This window comes from Daktulosphaira vitifoliae, unplaced genomic scaffold, assembly GCF_025091365.1.
Source record: "Daktulosphaira vitifoliae isolate Bord-2020 unplaced genomic scaffold, ASM2509136v1 Scaffold_3, whole genome shotgun sequence".
Taxonomy (NCBI): Eukaryota; Metazoa; Arthropoda; class Insecta; order Hemiptera; family Phylloxeridae; genus Daktulosphaira; species Daktulosphaira vitifoliae.
In genome coordinates this window covers 6,141,819-6,154,695 of record NW_026099574.1, presented here as the reverse complement: position 1 = coordinate 6,154,695, position 12,877 = coordinate 6,141,819, and the positions used below count along the sequence as shown (strand labels likewise).

Sequence of the window (12,877 nt, the reverse complement as noted above, 5' to 3'; positions counted from 1 at the left end):
TATCAATATAATTCTTTTTTATATAGATGCATAATATCATTACCTTTCATTTGGTATATTTTTTTCATAAATTTAACCCTTAACCTGCCCACAAGGGGGGATTTAAAATGACAACTTTTTCACAAAAAATTAATTTTTTTAACTTAAATTTTGAAAATGTTCCGGAAAGTCTGACACTTTTATATATATCTTAAATTAAAGCTAATGTAATATGCTTTATCATGAAAAAAAAAAATTTTGGACTTTATTTTATCTTCAAGGTGAAAATGGCTACCAAATGCTATTATTGTGTGAAAATTTTCGATTTTGTATTTTCCATTTTCAACTTTATTATGCTATAACTTTTTGAAAAGTGTATGGATCAATACAATTTTTTCATGAGAAGTAGTATTTATATACATCTTTCATTCGACATACTTTATCTTAATCAGGATATTAATAAGGAACTAGCAGATCATGTAGCTTTTGGAATAATCCACCAATTTTTTTAAAATTAAACACTATCTAAAGATTTGCATCGAAGCGTTTTTTATGATAGTGATTTTAATCACTGTCAGATATCATTATACTTGATCCAATTATGCCACGTCACCACTGTGCCGCGACCCCCCTGTGCTGGGATTTTTTTTTACTATAATAAATTGTTATACGAGTATATACTAAAGTAATAAAATACATTGAAAATATGCAATTAGTTTCTTTTCTAACCTTGGTGACTAATAAGTTAACGTAATAATTTAAAAAATATAAGGGCTTGGTATGGTGCAGTGGATCATTTAGACGCTCTCCCAGCGCTGATGTTCATCTACGCTATTTGCCGTTCGTTACCGGGTGGGTGACCTTAAACTATAAATAATAACTATTATTTTAATACAGAAAACTTAATGATACGTTTGGAGCATGTGGCCGACCACACATTGGTTGGCAAATTGATCCATTTGGCCATACAAAACAAATGGCTTCTTTATTCACACAACTAGGTTTTGATGGTCTATTTTTTGGGAGATTAGATGTTGAAGAAAAGTCACAAAGATTAAAAAATAAAACTGCAGAAATGATATGGAAATCAAGCCCTAATTTAGGTAAGATATTAAATTTAAATTTACTATTAGAAAATGTATTAATTATAAATAAAAAAATGTTGCTTTTAAATAACATAGTAATTGAACATTTATAAGTTTATAAAAATTTAATACAAGAGCAATATTTTTAAAGTAAATAGTAATATAGAATTATTGTTGATGTTGTATTAAATATACTTTTTATTGATTTGTATGAAAAACTGATTTTTTTATAGACATTTCTTTTAAAACGACTTTAAAAAAAATCTGATAATACCTTTCATAATATTTTTAATAAGTAAAATTCAAATTAAAGAAAAATTCCTATCTCCTTTTGTTTTTTAACAGTGTTAATATTTTTTTTTTCATATTTATTTGTTGTCATATAAAACAATATAGTTCCTGACTTGAGGTTATGAACTAACAGAGTACAAAAAGATTATTTTTATTACATTTAAATATAAACTTACATACAATAAATAAAAAATTTTAAATTATAAACGTTTTTGAAGAGTAAGAAAAAAATCTATTTATGTAAGCAAATATACTATAAAATGTTTTTAAACTTGTAAATTACATTATATAAGGATTGAAAAATTGCACTGCTAGCTTAAAATTGCATAATGTTTATTGAGCCAAAAATCACGTTAATAAAATTCAAGTTATTTATATATTAAATGAAATAATGTATGTGAACATTATTTTATAATCAGTCTCTTGATGTTATAAAAATTATTATCCGATATATTAAACATATGTCAAAATGAATGTTCTTTCAATATATTATTTTATAATACTTGAGATGTTTACAATTACAGTAATTTCAAGATTTTTGTTGAAGTATTTTTATATAATATATGTAGTGAATTCTGGTTAATATTATGTTTTATGCATCTCTATGAGACTGGTATCAATAATTTTTCAATGTTTCGTTATAAAAAAAAGTTTTTGACAATTCTAATTTCAAAGTTTAATTACTTTGCGTGATATCTTTAACTGTCAAGAGTTGTTGGCATCTATAATTTTCCTTTAAGAGAAACAATTACTAAACAAGTTATAAAAATACGCATTTAAACTTACATTTTTCTATAGTAATAATGTAAAAATATTTATAATTTACTAACACTACAATTCGAATTTATATTTTTATATTGAAAATTAAAATTTTCCAGTAAATGACCAGCTAATGATATTTAAAAAATGGTGATAATATTGTTATAAAAACTACTAACATTAACTTATTAAAATCAAATTAAAAATGTTAATAGTTAAAAACTCAATGGTAATTGTTCATTGGTGGTAGTATTCATTAGCTGATATTGTCCCTCTAGATCACAGATCCATGTTTTATAATGTTACATAAAGGATAAACTTAATAAATTACAACTTTTATATTTTGATAAAATAGCGTTTAGTATTTCATATTTAAAGGTCAATCTGCTGATTTATTTACACACGCTCTCTATAATCGATACAGTTCTCCAAATGGCTATTGTTTCGACGTTTTGTGTGAATCAGACCCTATAATAGATGATAAAGAAAGTCCCGAGTACAATGTAAAACAAAAGGTACGTAATGAAATGTAAATGGATAGTTCAACAATAAAATTATATAAATTTTAGATATATTTTGCAATGCTGTATGCTGTTGTCATAATTAGTTTATCGTGTTTGTTACGAAAGATAAAACTTACAAAAATAATTATTTATTTACTTTTAATTACTTATGAATTACTATATTAGGGGTTGAAATCAAACATATTTTTGTTTTTAAATCAAACTATTCAGTTATATACAGGTTTATCATAAACCACTCGATTACTCTCAAAATAAAAGAAAAAAATGTTTGCTTCTTTTTAACTACATATATTTCTTGATTTATACAACATACAAATTTAACTAGCTTATTTAAAAGACAATGATCTAACTGATCGACAACAACTTTTGGACCAGTATTTCGAAAGTTATTCTAATTTTTATATCTTGGCAGGAGAAAGTGTACGGCTGAGACTAATGATAAAAATAGCAAAACCTATTCTACACCTCCAGTAATTACTATAAATTGTTAATAACTTTTGGTCCAAAATTTGTTATCGACCAGCCATTATTTTAATTACATCGTTAATTTTTAACTAAACTAGTTAATTATATACGTTGCCATTTTAAAAAATAATGTTGATCACTCTATAAGTTACAAAGGATAATTCTAAAAAGTAATTATTATCTGATAAATCAAGAAATATATGTAACTAAATAAAAGCAAAATGTTTTTTCAATATTGCATTTATTTTACGAGTATCCAGTGCTTCGTGATAAACCGATCATTCTGTATAATAAGATTCAAATTTAAACAATTTAAAATCATTTTCTTTTGTCTTGTTAACTATATATTTTAAATACATTAACAGTTTTTTTGTTTCCTTTTAAGTTTAATAAATAATTTATAATTGTGTTCTACAAATCAATGTATAACATCAATTCATTTTTGTAGGGAGAGACACTTATTGATTATATACACAAACAATCACTCCAATATAAGACAAATAATATAATATTAACGATGGGCGATGACTTTCACTATACTGCTGCTGGAATTAATTTTCATAGTATGGACAAAATTATAAAGTTAGTAAAAATATATTTTAGGTGAATATACAGTAGATTTTTTTTTATATATGATTAATATATAATATAAAAGATTAATTTAATTGGTTTTAATACTCATGATGGATTTTTAAAGTCCTGATTACCCCATATAAAAAAAAAACACGTTTGATCATTTTTAATCAATAAGGTTTTGGGCTTAATGAATTTTAAAATTTGTGTGGGCCACTTCTGAGACACCCAAATCTATGAAAATGTATCACAGTACTACATCAACTTTCTGCTTTGAGTGGAGTGATACCCCACACCACCCCAAACTAAAATCCTATTTAATATACATTGATTAAGAATAAGAAAAACAAAAACGAATTTTTATTTGTCATTGATGTCCATTAGGTGAGTAATATAAACTCTATAAATACATAAAGGCTCGAACCCTATTAATGAAATATTGATCTGAAATAACCTGAATATGTACTATGCTGAACAATATAGCCATTGGTTTACATTTCAAATAAATTACAGATAACTTAATAATCTAATAGCAAATGGCAAAATTTGTCTAAAAAATGTACATTGAAAAAAAAAAACTTATGTAAAATAAAACTAAAATAAAGCTGGTAGAAATATTCAAATTACTTTATACTACTTATTAACTTTAATAATTTTAAAATTATAATTATATTTTGATATTTTGAATTATTATAGTAGAAAGACTATCTAAATTAATAAATTCCTGTAATTTTATTTATAGTTATATAAATTCTAAACAATCGAGTGGAAGTAAAATCAATGCGATCTATTCTACTCCGTCGTGTTATTTAAAAGCAGTAAATGATCGCAATGAAACTTTTACTACTAAGAGCGATGACTTTTTACCATACAAAAGTGATAAACACACATATTGGACTGGATATTTTACTTCAAGACCTACACAAAAATATTTTGAGCGTAAAGGAAACAATATTTTACAAGTAAAATACGTGTTTTTAGTATTTTAGCTATACTTATAAGTTTTACATTCATAAATTAAATTAATTGTTTTGATTGAAAGTAATACGATAAATAATTTTTAAGTAAATTAATTTAAGTCTACATAAAATAATATGTATTTCAAAGTAATTTTATTTCCAATATTTCCTAAATTATGATGAAAACATTTAAAGGCAAATTTTATTTTAATTAGGTTTGTAAGCAATTGGCTGTTACTAGTCTTGAAGGACATAAGTATGAACCAAAAATTAATCCTTTAAGAGAAGCGATGGGTGTGATGCAGCATCATGACGCCATAACTGGTACCGCAAAACAACATGTTGCCAATGATTACGCTAGGATATTAAGTGAAGCTATAACAGAATGTGAAGATGTTTCATCAATGTTATTGTAAGATACTAAACTTTTAGTTATTATGTATAAATTAATATTTTTTTCTTTTTAGGCAACGTTATGATTCATCTAGCACTAAATATGAAACTTGTAATTTGTTGAATATTAGTGCATGTACAATTTCAGAACAAAGTGAACAGTTTATACTGACTCTTTACAACCCATTGAGTAGACCGATAACTGAGTTCGTACGATTGCCTATTATGGATAATAATAAATATATTGTTTTAGACCCTCAGGGAAAAAACATTATCACACAAATAGTGCCCATACCTCAATCTGTTTTGAATATACCAGGTCGAGAATCATTGGCAACATCCGAGCTTGTATTTGAAGCTAACGATTTACCTCCATTAGGATATAAATCATATCACATTAACAAAGATCGCAATAGCAATAAAAAAAGAAGAACGCATACAACCCCTACACAACCACAAATAGATTCGGTAGACCTCGGTGATACGGTGAGTTTACATGTTCAAGTTAAAGTTTTTAAATAGAATTTTTAAATTAGAAAACTATCAATTATAATTAAAATAAACATTTTTTAGCGTTTTGGTTTAAAAATTAACAATATCGACTCGAGGCAATTTACTATGCATATAAGTGGATTAGAAGTACCATTACAACATGAGTTTTTCTATTATAAAAGCATGAATGGTGATAATAAAAAAGATTATAAAAGGGCTTCTGGTGCATATATTTTCAGGCCTAATGGAACAGCAGTACCAATTTGCGATCATCATAATGAATCTAAAATATTTAAAGGTTAGTTTAACCGGGTATTTTATAATTACTTTTATATGCGCATAAAATTAAATCAACCATTATTATTTCATAGGACCAGTAGTACAAGAAATACATATAATTTGTAGTAATTGGACCAGCCAGGTAATTAGAAAATATAAAGGAGACGATCATTTAGAATTTGAATGGCTTGTTGGTCCAATACCGGACGAGTAAATAATATATCTTGTCTTTTACTTAGAAAAAATATTAAAATTTCATATTTTTACTAAAATTTACTTAGAGACAATATAGGAAAAGAAGTAATATCACGCTTTAAAATACCATCATACAAGAATGACAAAACTTTTTATACTGATTCTAATGGTCGAGAGTTTATCAAAAGGGTTTTGAATTACAGAAGTTCTTTTGATTTAAAAGAAAATGTAGAAAACATATCTGGAAATTATTATCCAATAACCTCACAAATAATGCTGACAGATGGTAAAACTCAATTTGCTATTCTTAACGATAGAGCTCAAGGAGGCTCAAGTCTCGATGATGGGGAAATTGAACTTATGGTACATATAAAAAATATTAATGACTCTTATATTTGAATTTGTAATATAATTCTGAAAAGCATGCGTCGTGAGTAATTTATTCATTATACATAGGTACACAGACGAATGTTTCTTGACGATGCATTTGGTGTCGGTGAAGCATTGAACGAAACATCATATGGTACAGGCTTAGTAGTAAGGGGTCAACATTACTTGACATTCGGAACAATTGATAAACAATTTTCGGTGCAACGGTTATTAGCCCAAAGAAAGCTCTTGAGACCCCAATATTTTCTATCAAAAAAAGATTCTGTTGTTAAACAGAATGAATTGCTTAAAGAAATAACTATGCAGGTAAAACCTTAAAATTATATTTAGTTACGAGGTAAGAGTTGTACAGATTTTTATATTTATCAATTAATTTTTTATTAAATTACTCATTATAATCCAAAGTATGATAAACACTAGTGAAATTTTAGTCAATAAGAAATAACAGTTATTAGTTATTTCTGATAATCATATAATCTAATTTTTTAGACTATCATCACAACCAATAAAAGTTAACAATTATAAAAAATAGTTGTTATTTTTTAAATTATATTGCTAGTAAATAATTATTAATAAATTTAAAAAAAATTGAGAAAATTTGAACTCCAATTATATTAAAGGCATCATTTTTTCTTCTTTTTTTAATCCTTAAAGAAAATAGGTTATAATTAAGAAACATAAGATAATGGTGTAAAATTTTTTTAACATTTTAGTGACCCCCGATTGCAAATTAATAATATATATATATATATATTTTCGTTGAAGAATTTCAATTATTAGAATAAGATTTTGAATTTGAAAACATTTATTCAGTATTAACTTCTTTCCGTTAAAATAAGAAGAAAATAATCCTCTACCATTCTGTAGGGGAGAAAAAAAGGCTTTAAAAATTACAATAATGGGAATTGTGTACGTTCTTGTACGATACAACAAAATAACCCACAAAGTTTCTCCTAAATATTTTCGAATATATTTATTTATATGTGTATAAAAACTTTTTGAGTAAGGAATAAATATCAATAGTTTAAAAAAAATATAAACCAAATATAAACTTCTAAATTTATATAATTTGATTTCATCTTCCTTCAATAAATAATGTTTTACTTGTTTTTATTTTTTTACGATCATTGGAAGTATTTATGTTAACCTTTTAATAAGAGTTTCACTAATTTATGTTAACTGAATAGTATTCCAGTATGCGAAATTCCTTGCCAAAGAATGTACAATTGCTGACTTTAGAACCCTGGAAAGAGAATACAATATTACTCAGATTAGAACATATATTTGAATACAACGAAGACAAAAACTTATCAAAACCTGTTACTTTAAATCTAGAGGTTCGTAAAATATAATATATTATATAGTCTGAAAACACACTCGTGTATTTAATTACATCATGTAATTAAGTATTATCAATTAATTCACTCGTTGTTTTATACATAAAATTGCATTTATTAAACATATTATTCGTCATATCTAAAAATATATCATTTTCAACTCTCAAAACTCAAACATTTATACCAACGTTCTCTACAAGGATTAAAAAAGAGGTCAAGTATAAAACTTAGTAAATTACTCACAGTCTCATACTAATAAAGGGTGCAATACCTCTAATATACCTTTTAGTAAATTTAGCTCAATTACAGGTCACAAAAAATTTGTTTAAATGCTACATACGGTCCCTGGACAACGAAATGAGTACCACTGATTTAACCAGTCTAAATAGCTCAGTCAGGAATGCATTATGTCTAGGTGTGTGAGGACATATGAATTTTGACTATATTCTGCTGAACTATAGTAACTCAAAATGGAATATAAATTAGTAAAATGAATGGTTGTTTTGTATGAGCGTGAGAATGGTTGAGTTACTATGTATTTATTGAATATAACGATATAACATAATTTTCTCTTGGGGTTTGAATACAAGGATTTTATGAGAAAATGTAAAATATAGAAAAGCAAAGCGATGTTTGAAAATTTATTAATATAATAATAGTTTGAAATAAAAATTATTGTGATTAATTTCACACTTTGAGTATTATAGTAACCACAAGTGGATTCTCTATCTTTGCAAGAGAGTCTTTATTTGTATTGACCAAACAGGTAACCCACTCAAAGATTGAACTAGACTGGTTAACTTCTTACAAACGTTATCGATTTTATTTATTTAAACAATATTTTATGCTAGTAATCACTTAATTTTTCTAATTCTCTTCTTAATTTATACAACCATTATACTTAACTTTAAACCTCATACATTTTTTAACATTTTAAGTAATTTACTTTGGTGATGTTGGAAACAAGATTAAAAATAAATATACTTCGACTATTTGTTAATTTGTAATGTATGCAAGGCCACTTCTTGCACTTGTTGAAAGATCATAAAGTGAGGAGTAGTGAGCCGAAGTAATAGTTTTTGTGCCCTTTTATATTAAATTTAACACATCTATATATGTAAGAAGTTACATGACCTTTAATATTATATATTTATTAATCGATTGATTTAGTCTTAAGATATTATATTACTTAAAATATATGATTTGTTAACTAAAGAATTCATTATAGTTATTACATTAGATTTGTATCAATGTATTTTTATATATATTTCTCTGAATAGCTTAATAGATTAACATGAATAATATATATTTAATTCGATGATTAATAGACAATGATTTATAGACTACTTAATAATAAATGGTGTATGTATTATAACAGAACAAGAAGATATTTTTATCCTCTTCATCCCAATTAGAAAGTAGTTTTCAGTTTTCAATTAGCTTTTAAGAGAAGGCGTTAATTATAAATAGTGTTAGCTAAAAATAAATTTTAAACTCTTTATCGTTAAACATTTTTCCTAAGTATTATAATCTTTATGATATTTAAAATATTATGAGCATGCATAATAAATATCAGCTTTTTTTTTTTAATTAGGATTTATTTACAAATTTCCGAATTACATCATTACATGAAACGACACTAGGGGCTAATCAATGGTTATCAGAAAATAGTAGACTTTCGTGGAAGACTGATGACGAAGACACACTTAATAGCCATAATATTGAGAATACTGATCAAGTATCTGTTAATCCAAAACAAGTGGCTTTAACACCAATGCAAATTAGAACATTTGTAGCAGAAATCAAAACAACGCAATCAGTAAAATAACTTGTTCAAATGATTTTATGAAGTTTTTGATAGCTAAGAAAACTATATGAATTTGAGTTTATGTTCATTTGTTGTAAAATAATGTATAATTTATTTGTTTACCCATCAATAATATTTTCACGATCAATACATGTAAAGTATAACATTACTAAAGCCTTTTTAGAATATTTCCTTAAAAATTTTATATTTCTTAATGAGTTAAAAAATAACTCTATAGCTCATATTTAAAAACTGATGTCTCACAAAAATTGATATTTGAGATTTTTATAACTTGTATAGAGAAGAATGTTATCTATTGTGTGTCAAAAATTACAAGTCAATTTTATTGGGAAGTTTTGTTTTATGTAATTCAAAAATATCAAATCCCATAAGAGACGAATGAAATGTTTTATTTGTTATTACTCTCCTAAAAATTAATGAATTGTCAAATCAACTTTTTTGTCACTAGACTATAGATTCTAGTTGTTAAAAAAACATTGCAATGAAAACAAAATCATTTTTTTTACCATTATTGTTCTTATCAACAGTTGTCTAATTAATATTTTCAAAGATTGAGCAAATATAATTTTTATTTAAATCAAAAGTTTAACGTCATTAATTATCAAAAAACAAAACGAATTATTATAAATTGATTTATTTTTTAGAAATAATAAAAATGAAACATGTAAGGAAAAATATTTACATAAGTATTACCATAGAAACAATAACTATTTTCTTGAACAGTCGATTGCCTAACGTAAATTATTCAATTGGAAAGATTTAAATTTCGTAACAGGAATTTATGAGGTTCCGGATATTGGGTCGACGCGGTTAATATTTTAGATTGTTGTCGGTATTTTGCAATTAATATAAAAATTTAGTACCAAAAATTGAAGCGAGAAATTGCCAGGGGCTCCTCCACAGCCATAACGTTATCATGTTATATATTTCAATGCGATGCGCGATTGCGGCTAGGCAACTCAACACGACGTACGGATTTATTGCATTGATAGTCGCTACTGACATTACAGTGAAATCAATCATCAAGTCCTAAACACAAGATATCAATATAAAAAATGTTGAATATATCTTTGCAACTGCAGTTATTTGCGTTTGTAGGATAGCAGTTATGACTTGATAGATAATCACTGCGATTAAATCGTAGATTTAATCATCTGTAGATTCCATAAAATTTTTATGCAATCTACAGCTGATTTAGTTGATATCATTAGATTTTCCTAACATCAAAAATCTAATTTTAATTTTATGTTAAAGTTGAATAAATCTCAAAAAATTGTTGCAGTTCGCCTCGTTTTAAAGTATTTGATAAAGATAGCAGGACAAAAATGTTACATATCGATGATTCTTATGAGTTTCTGATATTAAAAATATTAACTTTCATTCAAAACTATAAAAAATCTTAAGATAACTTATAATTAATTCTCATTAAATTATTTATCAATATTTTTTTCTTTTTTTTTTAATGTTTCTGTAAATGAAAAATAATTAACAAACAAAATTATTTACAAAGTTATTTATAATTAGAATTTACAATTGAGAATTTGTAATTAGATAATTTTAAGACTTATTAAATAAATTAAATCTGTTTTAAGTATTATTTTATAAATGAAACAATTTAAATTTCAACCGTATACTTTTTTGTTAAAATACTTTTAGTATTGATGGTGACTTTTTATCTGGATTATAAGCGGATACTCGTAAGATTTATTAATTACACTGAAATATTAATTTATCTATTTTGTATACTAAAGAGCATGTATTCAGTTGTAAAAAAGTCACATATAAAAATTTTTGCCGTACGGAAATAATTAGTTTACATTTTATTGTAGTTAACATATAGTTTATTCCTTTATTAGTTACATGTTTTACATTCAAACTAATAAGAATAAATAAATAAAAATAACTATATCATATAAGATATAGCCAAAATTATTTTAACAAAATGTTTGAATTAAAACAACAGATTTTACTATATTTGCTATAATGACTTATTTGTATCACAATAAAACGTTGTTTTGTGAATCAAGGATTAATTTACTAACGTCATAATATTTTTGCTTGTATTAAGTTATTAGCCTGTTATATATTTAAATGAGAAATTTTAGGAAAATAACATTAGTTATTCTTTTGTTCGATTAATTATGCGCGAGCACAAATAATCAATAGGATGTCTAAACGAACTTGAAACGATAATAATAACAATATTAATTTAGAATTTTTCAAATTTATAATAGTCAACGGTTTATATAATTAGTATGACCTTTACATTAAATTAATTTATCATACTGCTTATTTTTGTTTATTATGGTTACACTAGAATTAATAAATTAGAAAACAACTCATAATAATACTGTTTACTGCTTTATAAAAGCTTTCAACAAATCACTTAATGTTCTTTTTGTATTTGTTTTGATTTGGAAAAATCGCATGACATTATTATTCATTGCTGAGTTAAAGGTTTACATAAGTTTTCTCTGACACTTATGTGTATTAAGTCTACTGATGTGATGCGCCTAAAAAATACATGTATATTCATTGCTGGTTATTTGCGTTTTAACTTTAGAGTAAATATTTTAAGGGGATTTTTTTTTATATATGAATACAAAGTAGTAAAGCCACCATTTCAGGTGAAAGTATATTTTAGCTTAAAATTAGTGATATCAATAAATTTTACATCCCTCGAAATCAAAGTATACTAATTATTTATGAAATAAGTATTAATAGACTGTATTTATGGTTTATTTCCTTCACATAAATATGATACACTGAAACATGATTTTTTTTGTCTAATTAGTACTATGTATTATACAAATATACAATATCTCTTAAATTAATATCTCTGAAAATTTAAAAATATAACTCTTCTAATTTTTAAAATTGACCATTAATTTATTTTTATTTTTATGAGTTAACTATTGTATTTTTTGAAGAGAATATAAATATTTATTTCTAACTTACGTTATAATCAGTAGCAAAATATTTTACCATTGTAAATTATTCATTACCTTATTACTAAATAAAAATATTTTAATGACGAAAAATAAGACTATGACATATTTAATTGTGAATATTTAGTACTACTAAATTCCACAAATGTTCCTTTGTATAATTTTTTTCCTCATTTTTTAACAAAAAAAATATATAGCTCAGTAATAACGCTAAAAATTTTAATTGTTTTTTTTAGAGCCAAATCGTTCACATTGTGTACAATAGTTTTAATAATATTATGTTAGGCTCAGTAAACATTAAAAAGTAAAACAAAAACAAAAAATAAAATATCTCTGATTACAAACAGTTTGTCAAAATTATGTTTTAAATATTAACAACT

General features: G+C 24.9%; 1 protein-coding gene across 1 annotated transcript in view; it reads left to right on the top strand.

Annotated features, from left to right (window-relative positions):
• Positions 1-9,708, top strand: part of LOC126902964 (lysosomal alpha-mannosidase-like) — a 23,131-nt gene extending 13,423 nt beyond the window's left edge. Inside the window, exons 5-16 of the mRNA XM_050680790.1 lie at positions 877-1,082; positions 2,493-2,629; positions 3,552-3,685; positions 4,419-4,638; positions 4,851-5,047; positions 5,103-5,514; positions 5,602-5,818; positions 5,892-6,009; positions 6,081-6,357; positions 6,451-6,690; positions 7,572-7,721; positions 9,316-9,708. Of these exons, the coding sequence (XP_050536747.1) occupies positions 877-1,082; positions 2,493-2,629; positions 3,552-3,685; positions 4,419-4,638; positions 4,851-5,047; positions 5,103-5,514; positions 5,602-5,818; positions 5,892-6,009; positions 6,081-6,357; positions 6,451-6,690; positions 7,572-7,721; positions 9,316-9,549 (2,542 nt within the window). The 3' untranslated portion in view covers positions 9,550-9,708. The remainder of the gene's footprint in view (positions 1-876; positions 1,083-2,492; positions 2,630-3,551; positions 3,686-4,418; positions 4,639-4,850; positions 5,048-5,102; positions 5,515-5,601; positions 5,819-5,891; positions 6,010-6,080; positions 6,358-6,450; positions 6,691-7,571; positions 7,722-9,315) is intronic.
• The last annotated feature ends 3,169 nt before the right edge of the window (positions 9,709-12,877 follow it).